This window comes from Garra rufa, chromosome 5, assembly GCF_049309525.1.
Source record: "Garra rufa chromosome 5, GarRuf1.0, whole genome shotgun sequence".
NCBI classification, from domain to species: Eukaryota; Metazoa; Chordata; class Actinopteri; order Cypriniformes; family Cyprinidae; genus Garra; species Garra rufa.
The window spans coordinates 22,413,829-22,430,819 of record NC_133365.1 but is presented as its reverse complement, the minus strand read 5'-3'; the positions used below and the strand labels follow the sequence as shown (position 1 = coordinate 22,430,819).

General features: G+C 33.2%; 1 protein-coding gene across 4 annotated transcripts in view; it reads right to left on the bottom strand.

The window, feature by feature from the left end:
- mcama (melanoma cell adhesion molecule a) overlaps positions 1-16,991 on the bottom strand; it is an 86,237-nt gene that overhangs the window by 13,390 nt on the left and 55,856 nt on the right. For 2 of the 4 annotated variants that reach the window (XM_073841255.1, XM_073841257.1), the window contains exons 2-7: positions 14,398-14,522; positions 12,401-12,626; positions 12,244-12,314; positions 12,064-12,151; positions 10,838-11,017; positions 8,027-8,154 (exon numbers count right to left, since the gene is read on the bottom strand). In XM_073841255.1, coding sequence (XP_073697356.1) covers positions 8,027-8,154; positions 10,838-11,017; positions 12,064-12,151; positions 12,244-12,314; positions 12,401-12,626; positions 14,398-14,522 — 818 coding nt within the window. The remainder of the gene's footprint in view (positions 1-8,026; positions 8,155-10,837; positions 11,018-12,063; positions 12,152-12,243; positions 12,315-12,400; positions 12,627-14,397; positions 14,523-16,991) is intronic. The other 2 variants (XM_073841256.1, XM_073841258.1) reach the window with 1 other exon arrangement.

The following is a 16,991-nucleotide window of genomic DNA, read 5'->3' as shown; positions in this document are numbered from 1 at the left end:
GTTAAGAAATGTTTTTATTAATTGTTATAGAAATTAATGCAATATTAAGTTATATATTAACAATAGGCAATGCTGTATATGCGAATGTCTGTGCGCGATGTAGACAGCATTCAAAAGTTTATCAAGAATTTATTACATATAAGTACTTCAAATTAAATAGCCCTGCAAGAAACATTTTATGCATCCTTAAGTCTTATCCATTAATTGATCCTTTTTTTCTGTAATAAATGTATTATTCGTTTATATTCAGTATGTCCCCCTTAATTTCGATCTCTTAACATTCCGAATCTAAATGATAAATGCTGACATGCCATGAAAGCTTTGATTATACTACATGGCATATATTCATTTTTAGTCTAATTATAACCTATATAGTGTTTCATTGTCGAGTGAATCATTCACATTCCATTTGTAAATCGTATGGTCACACACAGGCAATTAATACAATCATAAAGTCAAAACTTTATTGGCATAATTGTAGTTCACAATATTTGCTAAATATATGCCAAATAGCATATATAAAGTTATTTAGGTTAAGCGATTCACAATAAAGAAAAAAGTAGATAGCTTTAAATCACTTATTATTTATTCTTATTATAGGTTATTATTATTTCAATACCTGGTTAGGGCTATTTATTTTTAACGCCTGACAATTATGCCAATTACATTTTGACTTTTTGATTGTATTTATCCCCGTGTGTGACGATACATGATGTTTTCATTTACAAATGAAACTACGTGAATGATTCATTTCTCAGTAAAACAGTTTAATATTTATATAGTCTAGTCTGTTAATTAGACTAAACAAAATAAAATATGTTCAATTCATATTTTATATGTTCAATTCTTTAGTTAAGAGAAGGAATGTAGGCCTATTTTACTGTGTGACGATAAATTATTTCCAAATGAAACTATGTGAATGATTCACTCTTCAGTTATTTGTCTATTAGTTAGACTAAATAAAATACAATATATGTTAAATTTAACCTTTAAACTGCATTCCAGTAAAAACCCCAGTCGTAGCACCTTTACAGTAACATTTACATTCAGAATGTTATGTAACGAGATCAAAATGAAGGAAAAAATAACGAATACAAACGAATAATACAAATATAATGGGAAAAAAAGAAGGTCAGTCAATGGACAAGATTGTGGGATGCATGAAATGTTTCTTGCAGGGCTATTTAATTTGAAGTAGGCCAACATGTAATACATGTAAACACTTGTGAAAGCTGTCTACATTGCGCACAGACAGCATTAGCATATACAGCATCGCCTGTATAATTATTTAATATTGTATTAATTTCTATAACAATTAATATAGGCAAACAATTTCTTAACTCAAAACGAAATATCTCAAATAATCCTGGGTTACTAATGTCACGCAGGTTGGTTTATTCATTAAACTCGTGGCCACGAGAAATGCATGTTGAGCAAAAATACATTTCACGAAAATAATATAAAGATTACAAAACAAAGAAAACAAATGGAATGAGGGATATGCTTTAAAGTTCATGTAAAAGCCAAATATTAAGCGGCATCCTTCATGTTTTCTTTAATCAGCAAATACTTAACATTTTTGAATTATATTCACCTTCTGTTTTTATGACAATAAATTTTGAATTTTGAATTCTTATTTTTTTTTTTTAGAAAAACGTCTGAACACCGGTCTCAAAAGTAGAAGCGAAAGTCTTGTTTCCACCAGCGCGGAATTTTTTTTATTCACCGTAATTGATGGATGTACTTACGGAGCCCCTTACGTCACCTGTAGAAGAAAAATAATTAATCCGTGGGGACGGTTTTGCAATTCGTTCCCTCAGTTTATAAACCGTACCCACGAATTCTTAAACTGTTCCCTCGGTTTAATAAATCGTGCCCACGGATTAACAAACCGTACCCACGAATTTCCAATCCGTGCGCTCAGATTTTGTAAACCGTACCCTCGGATTTTGAATCCGTACTGACAAATTCATAATCCGTGCGCACGCTTTAGCAATCCGTTCCCACGGGTTTTAAACTGTTCACGGATTTGTGGCCCCGATCAGTAGAAACAGTATAAGCTGTTTACGTCATAATACTTAAAATAGTAATTATTATTTTAATTTATAGGCTAAATAAATGAGTGCACAAATGTGTTTGTTCATTCTTAACATGCAGACTCATTTTGGTGATTTTATGATAATCTTTTTACTCAGAGTTAGATGCATGCTTCACTGTTAATGTAATTATTAAATATGAAATATATTAGGCTACATTACTTTTTACCTTCTCCTCTCCAAAACTCGTTTTTTTTTTTAATTCAGGTAATTTTATATTTTGAAAAATATTATATAAAACAAAGCCGTTTGAACAGCGCTCTTCACTTATTATTTTATTTTGGTACCATGACCGCACTTACAAAACAGGCTTCTTTTTATCGTTTATTTTACATTATAACCAATAGGTTAAAACACATGATGTTTTGGCAGCTAATCTATTGGTGATTAATATAAAATAAAGCTAAAAACTCTGTTTTGTCAGTGTTGCATAGTCTCATATAGCCTACTGAGAAATAAAGTTTAATAAATGCAAAACAATGCATCCAGCATATAAACAGGTGTCCTGGTTGAATTTGGGGGCGGGGCCACAAATCCGTGAGAGCAGTTTACAAACTGTGGGAACGGATTGCGAAAGCGTGCGCACGGATTATGAATTTGTGGGTACGGATTCAAAATCCGAGGGTACGGTTTACAAAATCTGAGCGCACGGTTTGTTAATCCGTGGGCACGAATTGTTAAACTGAGGGAACAGTTTAAGAATTCGTGAGAACGGTTTATAAACTGAGGGAACGAATTGCAAAACCGTCCCCACGGATTAATTATTTTTCTTCTACAGGTGGCGTAAGGGGCTCCGTAATGTCTAAAACAAAAATAAGGAGAATCCTAAAACATATATATTTCTTAAAATAATAACATCTGAACTTCATACACAACAATACGGCAACGACTTTACAACAGGACACATTGTTTTATTTTAATTTTATTTTTTAGCTTGTACACCAATGGATTTCTGATGTCGGGATATTTCAGACAGCATCTCCACAGCTTAATCACTTTAGTATTAAACATACGGGTCAGGAGGCGGGTCGGGTACAATATTTATTTTTTTTATTCTGCGGTCCGAGTTGCGGGTGGGTTATTTGAAAACGGTCGGGTTCGGGTTGTTTATCCACTGACCCGCGTGTCAGGTTGGACACTAATGTTTTGAAAAAAGTGGAGCGTGTGAGGAAAGCTTTCCCCTTCTCCCTGGCATGCATTTGAATGCTGAATTCGAAATGCAACTGAATGCAGTCGGAATCAGCCCCCAGCACCCCCAAGTCTCCAAATGTTGATTACAACAAGGCAACAGACAGCATTCAACACCCCACCCCACCCCCACTCTGCCATTCATAAACATTTCGCTCTTTATACTGCATGCCGCTTAACGCTGATGCCTCATTAACGGCTACTTTTCAGAAAACTGAAAAAAAAAAAAAAACACTTCCCTTTGGTTTCCCAGAACAGACTTAAGCCTAGTTCCAGGCTAAAATGATGTAAATCGGAGCTGTTTAAAGATGAGAGAAAAAAAAAAAAAAAAAAAAAAAAAAAAAAAAAACACCTTACTGATCGTTGGTCGGAGATTCAACCCGCAGTTCGTGACTGGAAGCTGTTAAGAGACAGACTTAATGAACTTCTCCGAAATAGAAGAACTACTTTTCCACTTAAAAAAAAAAGAAAAAGAAAAAAAGGTGGAAAAAAATTGCATAACTCACTGGAGCACTTTTGATACTTAACATTGTATTTGTTGTCAGTCATATAGGCTAAGCTTTATTGTTTTGAAAAGTGAGCCTTCTGTTTATTTGTCTAAATTATTTTCTATATTAGGATATAATACTAGGCTAGTATTTATGGACATTAGGCCAAATCTACATGGGTTTCTTCCCTTTCACTTCAATTAGTTTTTAAGAAAAAAGAAAAAAAAAAACTGCATGGGCAGTGCGTCATAATAATGTACGGCATCAAAATGTAAGAACAAATCTAAAGACAATAATAATAATAATAATAATAATAATAATAATAACAATAATAATAATAAAATTAATTATTAACACTCCTAAAAGTACAGTATAGTGCTCAGATACACTTACGGTAGTGACCTAACCCTAGTTGATACTTTATTTCAACTTTTCAATTATTTCATTAATTAACTAATAAACAAATGCCTTTCCGATATGATATAAGTGAAAAGGGAGACGATTTCGAAAATGATTTCACCAAAAGGCGGATGCGAACTCGGGTCTCCCGCGTCAAAAACGATATGTTACTCGTATTATCACTTACGCCACTGAAAATGTTGCAGTATAGCCGTCTTTTGTAATATTTGTAAATATGGAGTATTTGCATTGTGTAAAAACATTAAATAAAAGGCACCAGACTACAGAAAATGGCATATACTAAAGTATTTATTTTTCTGGGGGAGGACCCACCCACATTTATTTTGCTTCCGACGCCCATGCTTGATGATGAAGTATAGTCTACAGGATATAACAATAAAGTGCTTTTCCAGTCCCGATTCCACAAGGTTTTATTCCGCATCCACCCGCTCCCGCTATATTAACTATATTATTCGCCCGCTGCCCGCTTAGAATAAATTTCTAAGCACCAAAATCGCAAAAACAAATCAAAATAATAATAGTAATAATACTAATAAATAAATTAATTAATTTTTAACTCTATAAAAACTGTAGTTTATATTTATCCTCTCCATTTCTATTCCTCTCTACTCAAATTAATTGTCAGTGTATCTAAAATTGTGTATCTTAGAAAAAGAAAAAGAGGAACTACCTCTTAACATGCATATCTTAATTTGATGTTGCTTTAAAACGCTGAAATATATAATGTATTTTATTCTGAAGGTGAAAGTGGTCCAGTTATTTAACTGCCTGCGGCGCCGTCAGGATCACGTTTTTTTCCCCTTTTAATTAAGTGGATACAGCTTACAATACTCGTTCAAGAGTAAGGGATTGCTCAAAACTATGCTATTTTACATATTTCTGTTATTTGTGTACAATCACAACGAAAAAACAGATGTGTATGCTATTTGTAAAAAAAAAAAAAAATGTAAACAAGATATGCTGGTTCAAGGGCGCGTCACAGAAATTGCCTACAATTCTGCATATAGGCTTGCTACTTATTAATTTTATTTTATTTCGTTTTGTTAAATTATTATTCATTAAGAAATTTATATTTCGCATATGGGCATTTTTATTTATTTTACATACAGCTTTTTTGGGTTTTCTCTGTGCATAAGATCTGCGCGTGATGTTCTGATGTTTATGCTGCTTTTTGCTTGTGTACAATTAACCCCTCAAAACGAATTTAACTGTTATTAATGTGTCACAGCCACGTTTCAATTTAAATGTAATTTAACACAATCTTGTCGTTAATAATAACTAAACGCGTCGGTTGTCCTTTGGAAAAAAAAAACAGAAATTAACATTTCTATTATCAATGCAGTCTAATAAAAGTTCAACAGGAAAAAAATAAAAGAAAATAATAATAAAACTGCTCCTGCTTATGAATAAATTTTTGCTTGATGATGAAGTATCTAAATAGTCTATAGGATATAACAAAGTGCTTTTCCAGTCCCGCTTCCACGAGGTTTTATTCCGCATCCACCCGCTCCGCGCTATATTAACTATATTATTCGCCCGCGGCCCGCTTAGAATAAATTTCTAAGCACCAAAATCGCAAAAATACTGTAGTTTATATTTATCCTTCCCATTTCTATCTGTCTCTACTCAAATTAATTGTCAGTGTATCTAAAATTGTGTATCTTAGAAAAAGAAAAAGATGAACTACCTCTTAAACATGCATATCTTAATTTGATGTTGCTTTAAAACGCTGAAATATATAGCCTAATGTATTTTATTCTGAAGGTGAAAGTTGTCGAGTTATTTAACTGCCCGCGGCGCCGTCAGGATCACTTGATTTTTTTCCCCTTAATAAAGTGGATACAGCTTACAATACTCGTTCAAGAGTACGGCATTGCTTAAAACTATGATATTTTACATATTTCTGTTATGTGTGTACAATCACAATAAAAATAAAAAAAACAAACAAAAAAAACGTGTAGGCTATTTGTAAAAAAAAAAAATTGGAAACAAGATGCTGGTTTAAGGGCGCATCACAGAAATTGCCTAAAATTCTGCATATAGGCTTGCTACTTATTAATTTGTTAAATTATTATTCATTCAGAAAAGAAAAACATATATTTCTTATGAGGGCCTATTTTATTTATTATTATATATAGGTTTATTGGGTTTTTCTCTGTGCATAAGCTCTGCACGTGAGGTTCTGATGTTTATGCTGCTTCTTGCTTGTGTATAATTAATCCCTGAAAACGAATTTAGCGGTTTACGTCAGTTGTCGGTTGGAGAAATAAAATAACCGAAATTAACATTTCTGTTTCCGATGCAGTCTAATAAATGTTCGTCAGGAAAACAAAGAAAGAAAACAAAATAACAATACAACTGCACCTGCTTATGAATAGGCTATCTTTTTGCTATTGGTTTGAACCATAATTTCAGGAAAGAGGAATCATTGAACTATTGTACTGGTATTTGTGACCAACGCCCCCTAGAGCTGGCCATGGTGTTTGGCTACAGAATGTTGTTCCTTGCGCCACCTGGTGGATATTATATGAAGTGCAACAACGTTGTAAAAAAATCTAAAAAGGCCGCTGCGGCAGGACGCGTGCCCACGCGTGCCGAATTGCAGGCTGCCGCGTGAAAATAGACGCATTTTTAATGGCCAGATCTGTACTTTGAAGTAATAACAAAATACTATGTAGTGAATAATGCCTCGAATAGCTGTAAAGATGGGGAGGAAAACTACACCATAACTGTTTTTCTTCTATAAACCACAAGTAATATTATACAGTGAGTAATGTGAAACATTTCAAAAACTATGCTACAATCCCTTTCCGTTTTTTGAATGAAGTCTGATTTGTCAGTATGCTGAACTAACCATTCAAAAGCTCTATTTAGCAGTCATTCTACAGCAGTGTTTTCCCACGGTGGTTTGCGGACCACTTGATATACTTTACCAGTGTTGTTATTGTTAACCAAAACTAAGATAAAAATGTTTTGTATATGAATATTAGATCAAAAAATTACACAACAAAATTATAATGTATAAACAATACTAAAATAACACTGTCCTCTTAAAACTACATATTATAATTATTATATATCAGATGTATCTTATGTAACTGTCAAATCAGCTAAGACAAATAATTAACTCTATGATTGTTTTAAATAATATTTTGGACTAATTAGTGTTAATTTTGGTTGTCTCACTTCAATAACGTAACATCACTGAACACTGACATTTATGTGACAGAATATACAAAGGTTCAGTCCAATTGTTAGCAAAAAACAGTCTTTTTAATAAGGTTAATTAATGTAACGTTAGTGTTATTTCAATTCACCTTATTTTTGCCGTAAGAGTAAATTTTGTACATTTTATGGGTGTGGCTCCGGTCTCATCCTCATCCAGCTATTTTTAGCTGTACAAAACAGCTCCGTTTTGCTGCTTGATACTGCAAATTGGTGTGTCTTACCATATTATTTTAATGTATTATCTTAATTAGGAACACTGGTTTGTAGTGCAAACAGACTGGCATAGACTAAAGATGACATTTAAAACTGTAGGTATTTGTTTTAAGATAGTTGGTACTTCTCTGATTTAAAGTTTTTGCTTTACTTAAGTGGTCTGCTGTCTGAAACAATCAGAACCACTGTTGTCATTTGTCATATTGTCTTTAAAGCAAATGCATATTAAACACATATTTAGAGCTGCAAATCAGTATTGGTACTGTTCACTCTGTGCACATCAAGCACATTGTCTGGACCAGACGTCTACTATGTCACTTCTTCTCAAGCTTTACAGCCTCTCATTCAGAAAAAAACGGGTCAAATAAAAGAGAAAAAAGAGGCTATTCTCACTTGTTCTCGGTTGAAAATGATGGGTGCTGGGGGGTTCCCATCTCCCTGACAACGGATCTCCACTGTGTCCCCCTCTTTGACAAAGCCCTCGGGCGATTCTTTCCATATCTCCACACTGGTCGTCGGGTCTATATGACATACGCACATACACAAAGACCAAGGGGCCATGAATCTTATTTCATTCAAATGTATCTCAAAAGGCAAGGAAATATTGTTGCGCTCAGACGAAGGCTATTTGTAAGTCCAGGTGCGTAAAAACCAATAAAGTATGGAAGGAGCTGTAAGTGGTTCGCACTCTGAAAAAACTAGACAAAGTCTTTAACAAAAAGAATCCCAGGGTAATTTTCCATGCAAAAGTTGCACTTCCTACCCACGTGGTGTACATTTTGATTTGCCCTTACCCATTGCTGTATGTAGGCAAAACTATTAGGGCTTTATGAACGAGAATTTTGGAACATTTGAGTGCAATTAGGAGATGTGATAAAACTTTGTCTGTTTCCCAACATTTTCAATCAGCTAAGCATGCCATTTCTGATCTGAAATTTCTGGGCATTAGAGTTCTGCCTAAAAGGAGAGGTGGTGATTTAGATAAAAAACTGCTACAGAGAGAATCTTTTTGGATTTTTGAACTCAACAGTCTTTTCCCGAAAGGGATGAATAAAGAGATAAATTACTCATGTTTTTTTTAAGCATTTTATTCTTCTTTTTAGAGATAAACATTGTTAACTTTTTTATAAAAAGAATTGTGTTTCTACCTTTTCTCTGGGTCTGGGCTGAAGCCCCCCCAATGCACCTGTTACCTGTTTCCTGATTACCTACTGAGTATTAATTGACTGCATGTCTGGTGTTGATTCATTACGAGCATTGAGAATAGCTGGATGGCCGAAACGTCTGCTCTTGCTCCATTAAAACACTTGATTCTTTTTGTTAAAGACTTTGTCTAGTTTTTTCAGAGTGCGAACCACTTACAGCTCCATTCAAATGTATCTCGCCAAAGGCAACATCATTCTCATAGTTATTTATTCAGCACTGGCAAAGCTACCTTTGTAGAACTGTCATAATAAACACAACTCAAACTAGAGTTTAGCATTACTGGTGACTAGTGATGAGTAGTAACTGGTGATACATGTAATCTGGATTATGTAATTTGGGAAACCCTGATGTTGTTTAATGAACTTTTTGTTGATAACAAAGAATGGAACATATTTTCTTTAACTTTCTATTTTTATATCAGTGTGGTACAAAATTTAAATCAATGTGACTTGAGTCAAAGTAGTCAACAAAAGTAATCCAACTGTGATATTTTAACCTTATATTCATACAAAGAGTGTTATCATCTTTCCACAATGAAATAATGAAATCATAGCCAGTGAGGTCAAATATGATGTGCAGTTGAAGTCAAAAGTTTACATACACCATGTAGAATCTGCAAAATGTTAATTTTTTACCAAAATAAGAGGGATCATACAAAATGCATGTTAGTTTTTATTTAGTACTGACCTGGATAAGATATTTTTTGTATTTTTTATATTTACATATAGTCCACAAGAGAAAATAATAGTTTACAAATTTACAAAAATTTACAAGAATTTACAAAAATAACCCTGCTCAAAAGTTTTCATACACTTGATTCTTAATACTGTGTTGTTACCTGAATGATCCACAGCTGTTTTTTTGTTTTGTTTTTTTGGTTAGTGATAGTTGTTCATGAGTTCCTTGTTTGTCCTGAACAGTTAAACCGCCCGCTGTTCTTCAGAAAGATCATTCAGGTTCCACAAATTCTTTGATTTTTCAGCATTTTTGTATATTTGATCCCTTTCCAACAATGCCTGTATGATGTTGAGATCCAGCTTTTCACACTGAGGACAACTGAGGGACTCATATGCAACTATTACAGAAGGTTGAAACACTCACTGTTGCTTTAGAAGGAAAAACGATGCATTAAGGGCATGAAAACTTTTTGAATATGAAGATCAAGGTAAATTGAACTTATTTTGTCTTCTGAGGAACATGTAAGTATCTTCTGTAACTTCTGAAGGGGAGTACTAAATAAAATAAAAAACACATTTGTTTCAACTTCATTCAAAATATTTCACCCCCTGGCTCTTAATGCATCGTTTTTCCTTCTGAAGCATCAGTAAGCGTTTAAACCTTCTTTAATAGTTGCATATGAGTCCCTCAGTTGTCCTAAGTGTGAAAAGATGGATCTCAAAATTATACAGTCATTGTTGAAAAGTGTTCAATTACACAAAAATGCTGAAAAACCAAAGAATTTGTGGGACCTAAAAGACTTTACTGAGGAACAGCAGGCAGTTTAACTGTTCAGGACAAACAAGGGACTCATGAACAACTATCACTAAACAAAACAAACAAAAAAAAAACCACACAGCTGTGGATCATTCAGGTAACAACAGTATTAAGAATCAAGTGTATGTAAAATTTTGAACCTGGTCATTTTTATAAATTTGACTATTATTTTCTCTTGTGGACTACTATGTAGACATCTTTTATGTGAAATATCTTATTCAGGTCAGTTCTAAAAAAAGAAAATAACATGCATTTTGTATGATCCCTCTTATTTTGGTCAAATAATTAACATCTTGCAGATTTTGCAAACTGTATGTAAACTTTTGACTTCAACTGTATATGCAGGGGTTTTGGACCAATAAGATTTCACTGTGGGCGAGACTATCCAGCACAATGCAACAGCCAAGCATCCAAAAAGCGTTATTTAGTTTGTTAAAGTTACAAGAGTTTATATATATATTACATTTCATGTCATCAAAAACTTTTAACCATAAATGTACTTACAGTGAACTGTAATATTGATGCCTTTGGATTCAGATGTCCTGACAGCTCCTGGGACAAAATAGCTGACTTCACAGGAAAAGTGGGCGTCTTTGTCCTCCTTGGTCACCTTATACTGCAATTCACTCTGCACTGTATATAGACCACTGGATTCCCTCGTCACTAGCGTTACCATGTTCGCTACTGACATGAAACACACACAAAAGCAGACGTACATTCACATTAGTGGCAACCTTTAAGAAGAAACAAAACGTAATTCTTCATAAAACCCTGCTGGAAAAACCAGGTCATACCATCTTTAGGAGATTAACTGGTTTTTGGAACACTGTAGCTTGTTCAGTGCGGTCTACCAACTCGAAACAGCTTGACCAAGATGGTCTTCCAGGCCAATACAAGTTTTACCAGCTGGCAGTCCAACTGACCACACTTCGAATACCAGCCAATGACCTAATAACCAGCTACTGCTCTAAAGTCAAAATAAAATGTTTGCAACTCAAACTTCCTTTGCAGAAATGTTTGCAACTCAGGGCAGAACTTTCTTCATTGGGCATTAATTGGATTTTGAAGGATATATTTTTATATCTTCTTAATCTTTTATCAATTAAAGATTAAGAAGATGTTGTTAGATAATTAACTGTGCATGCACATGTAGACTAACCTAATCAACATCTAACACTTAAAATTACATGGTTAATTGTCAATCTTTATATGTACATCACTAGTCCCGGAAGTTAATTTTTAAGGTAGAATTATACATACAAATTCATTTTTTTCTTTGTATAATGTACACTGATGAGTCAAGGAATGTGTATTAAGTAAATAAGGACATTTTAATGTTGATTTGATGTTACTATTTGCAGTTTTTTTTTTTTTTTTTTTTTTGATTTTCCAGCAGGGGTCATCAATAAAATATCAATAATAAGACATTGATAAAAAAATAAGAAATGTTTCTTAAGCAGCAAATCAGCACATTCAAATGATTTTCAAATAATTATGTGCAACTAAAGACTGGAGTTTTAAAATGGTTTCAGTTAGTAAATTGTAAAAAATATTTCATAATAAAAACCTGGTAATTGTATACAAATTAACTAATATAAATTAGTATTATTAATGTTACTTAAAATGATACTAGAACTGAATCATAAAGAAATCTAATTATAATAATGCATAGCTAATAAATCTGTCAGTGATGAGGTCTGTGTGGAGCATAGAGGATTAATTTTACTCACAGCCATTAGCGGGGTGGATGGGGATGTGATCACGGTACCATGTGATGTTTGGCTTTGGAAAGCCCTCTCTGGTCTCACAAGATGCAATCTAATCAAATAAAAGATCAGCTTAAACACACCATATTTACCTGACACAAACATTACATATGCACACAGAGCGAATCTGAGTGTATGATGTACCTTAGCTAGGGAGTCACCAGACACAGAAACTCCAGAGAGGACACCTTCAATGACGGGAGGCTCTGGGGGGTCTGAAAACAGCAAGGTAATATTTATACATACAGTATATAAAAAGGAAAAGAAGCAATAATAGAACTGACAGGAGTGAGAGACTTACCAAAAACCTTCAAGAGAGTCCTGCCCTCTCCATTGCCTGCTGCCAGTCCACTGACCTGACAGAAAAACTCTCTTTCATCGGACAGCTTAACGTCCTGAATGGTCAGAGTTTCTCCATCACTGTTTGATCGCACACTGATACGATCGCTGTAGCTCGTGTTCTCATCCACCTTCTGCATGGTCAGGTCGCTGAAGGAGATCCTTACTCTGTGACCTTCACGTTCCCGCTGAGGATGAATGGGAAGTAAACCTTGGTAAATGGTCTGTAGATATGACTCAAGTGCCTCGTTCAAATGTAAGTCAATGGGACTTTTATATCATTTTAATGACAGCCAGCTGAAATTCGACTGAAAGTCTGAACACTTAAACTGCACAAATCCAGAAACCTCACAGTGTTAGTTGACCCAAAAAGGTATCTGTCATTATTTATTCATCCTTGTGAACTTGCGATTGTAAGAAGGATTCAGACATTTCTCTAAATTGTGAGTTTATATCTCCAAATTTTTACTTTTTTTTCTCGCAGTTGTGAGTTTTATCTTGCAATTCTGACTTTTTTCTCGCAATTGAGTTCATCTTTTGCAATTCTGATGTTTTTCTTGCAATTGTGTTTATCGCTCACAATTCTGACTTTGTTCTCGCAATTGTGACTTTATATTTTGCAGTTTTTAAGTTTTTTTCACAATTGCAAAGTTTGAGTTTATATCTCATAATTTTGACTTTTTTCTTTCAATTGTGAGTTTAAATCTTGCAATTGTAAGTTTATATCTTGAAATTTTGACTTTTTCTAGCAACTGTGATTTTATATATCACAATTTTGACTTTTTTTTCCTGCAATTGTGAATTTATATCTTACAATTCAGACCTTTTGTCTCGCAATAGTGAGATTATATCTCGTAATTTTGATTTTGCAATTCAGTTTATATCTGGCAATTATGTTTTTCTTGCAATTGTGAGTTTATATCTCACAATTTTGACTTTTTTCTTGCAATTGTGAGTTTATATCTCATAATTTTGACCTTTTTCCTCACAATTATGAGTTTGAGTTTATATCTCACAATTAAGATTTTTTTCTCACAATTGTGAGTTTAAATCTTGCAATTGTAAGTTTATAACTTAAAATTTTGACTTTTTTCTTGCAATTGTGATTTTATATCTCAAAATTTTGACTTTTTTTCTCACAAAAGTGAGTTTATATCTCGCAATTCTGACTTTTTTCTCACAATAGTGAGTTTATATCTTGCAATTCTGACTTTGTTATCGCAATTGTGAGTTTATATTTTGCAGTTTTTACTTTTTTTCACAATTGTGAGTTTATAGCTCGGAATTGTAACATTTTTTTCTCGCAATTGCAAAGTTTGAGTTTATATCTCCAAATTAAGATTTTTTTTCTCACAATTGTGAGTTTAAATCTCACAGTTGTAAGTTCATAAATTAAAATTTTGACTTTTTTCTTGCAATTGTGTTTATATCTCATAATTTTGACTTTTTTCCTCACACTTGTGAGTTTCAGTTTAAATCTCACAATTATGATTTTTTTTCTCACAATTGTGAGTTTAAATCTCGCAATAGTAAGTTTATATCTTGAAATTTGGACTTTTTTCTAGCAATTGTGATTTTATATATCACAATTTTGACTTTTTTCTGCATTTGTGAGTATATCTCTCAATTCTTTTTTCTCACAAATGTGAGATTATTATGATAATAAATTCAGAATTTCCAGATGTAAACTCGCAAATGTGAAATAAAAAGTCGCAATTACCTTTTTTATTTTTATTTAGTAGTGGAAACAAGCTTTCATGTGATGGTGTCTCTTTAGAAGACCTAAATTAAACTGCTTGATTCATACGGATTAATTTTACAGTGTCTTTGCAAACTTTTTGATGTGTCAGCATTTTAATTGCATGGACTTTTTAATGTATCTAAAAGAGGACATCTTTTAGGTTTCTTTAAAAATATCTTCATATGTGTCTTGAAGATTAACTTGCTTTCAGGACTCACCACAAACCACTGGACCATGACCATCATGGGTTTCTCGGTGAAGGTGTACAGGCAGGGGATCTCTGCAAAATCGTCCATGTAAACCTCTACAGTGTCCTCCATCCTCAAATCCACTATCGCCCAAGCTGCCAAAGAAAACACATTGAGATTGAGTGCTTGAGGCCTAGTGAGAACAAAGGCTGCTTTATCAACACGTGAATAAACACATTAGCAAGCTTTTAATGCATTTTAGATTGTGTACTAGCGTTTAAGCCGCAGCCTAAGAGAAAACTCAATTACACTCCTAACAGTGTCAGGAGCAGTAAAACACTCTCTTTGTTAAAACTGTTCAGGGTCAGTTGAAGTCTGTAATTGATGACAAGGCCCTTTCTGGATCTGTGGAATGTTTTTTGTACTGATTTGGGGTGCAATTATTTAGGATTGATTTAATATAGTAAAAGGAGGACAAAGAATACATTTTAAAAGTCTGAAAAGTAAAAGTAATAAGCCAAAGCAAATAAACAAACATGGAAGGGGTGGAGCATGTGTACAAGTTTGTCAATGACGAGAATCATCTGTACTGCTGGTGACACAGGTTTTCATGTTGTCATGCTAATGATGTTATCAAGGTTTTGACATTTTCATAGTCAGTTGGGATTTCTTCAGAATTTGGTAACTGTAGATTGCATGCGGGCTAACTGAGAACATCAGACAGTCAATGAGTCATTGGCCTTTGTTGTTATCCTGTTGTGATTGTTATCGTTATGGCTTAAATGATATCTATGCAGGTCTTTTTAAATTTCCAGCACTATTTGTTATGGAAAATTAATGTAATTGTAATGCACCTCCATCAGATCTACTGATAATTAAATTAGCTTATATTTTTAGTAAACAAACACACAAGGGGTATAAGAGGTGCATAACTTGACTGAGGAAAATTAAAATTCTCCAGAACTTTTTGTGTAATTCTGCAGGCAGGTTCTCTACAGCCTTGCTGATGACCCACATTTGTAGATGCATTGATCTCACAGAAGTTGAAAGCTAAACCGCACAGCTTCACATGGCTGGCAATATTGAAGATTGCTCTAGGCCACCACTGACCGAATCATAGGAAAATAGACGAAATCATCAACTCCATGCAAGTTATTCCCCGTATTATGTGTTATGGCTCTCAAGTGCATTTTCATGAAAAACAAAGGATAAAACATGGCCCATTAGCTTACTTCATAAAGCATGAAGTCGATTGTCTTTGAAGGAATATAAAAGCTATTAATATGCATTTAAGCTGTTAAGCTCAATCTCACAAAAATAAGACCTGGTTAGAAAGAAATAATAGCATAGTTCACAATAAAGCCTATTTTAGAAACATATTTTTTGCATTGTGATATATTAAAAACCGTTCCCATTTTCCTCCATATTCTTATTATTATATTGTGTCCAGTACTTAAAAAAAACAGTTTAAACGGTTTTCTGAAAATCACTGTTAAATGGATAGCTTACCCAAGAAAAAAAAATATATATATATATAATTATTAATTAAATAAATAAATAATTAATTATTAATGTACAAAATTAAAACATTTGGAATCATTAAGATTTTATTTTATTGTAAATCATTTATACTTTGTTCAGCAAGGATGCAAATAAATATACAATATACAAATAAATATACATGTTAATATACGGTTGACGTCAAAAGTTTATATACACCTTGCAGAATCGGCAAAATGTTAATTATTTGACCAAAGTAAGAGGGATCATACAAAATGCATGTTATTTTTTAGTACTGATCTAAATAAGATATTTCACATATAGGACATTTACATATAGTCCACAAGAGAAAATGATAGCTGAATTTATAAAAATGACCCCGTTCACAATTTTACATACACTTGATTCTTAATACTGTGTTGTAACCTCAATGATCCACAGCTGTTTTTTTTATTTAGTGATAGTTGTTCATGAGTTCCTTGTTTGTCCTTAACAGTTAAACTGCACGCTGTTCTTCAGAAAAATCCATAAAGGTCCCACAAATTCTTTTTTTTTTTTTTTTTTTTAGCATTTTTGTGTATTTTAACCATTTCAAATAACTGTATGATTTTGAGATATGTCTTTTCACACTGAGGACAACTCAGACACAACTATTACAGAAGGTTCAAACGCTCACTGATTCTTCAGAAGTAAAGACGATGCATTAAGAGACGGGGGTGAAAACTTTTGAATTTTAAGATGAGGCTAAATTTGACTTATTTTGTCTTCTGGGAAACATGTAAGTATCTTCTGTAGCTTCTGAAGGGCAGTACTAAATGAAATAAATATGATATTTAGGCAAAATAAGAAAATTGTTCACAACATCATTCTGTTCAAAAGTTTACACCCCTGGCTCTTAATGTATCAGTAATAGTTGCATATGACTTTAACTGGAATATTCAAATAGAATTTTTTTTTTATTGTAATAATATTTCACAATATTAGTGTTTTTACTGTATTTTTAATCAAATGCAGCCTTGAATATATATATATATATATATATGACTAACCCCAAAATTCATTCATTCATTCAACAAAATAATTTATTTTCAGTGTAACACAAATTAAGATGTTTAGCAAATTGG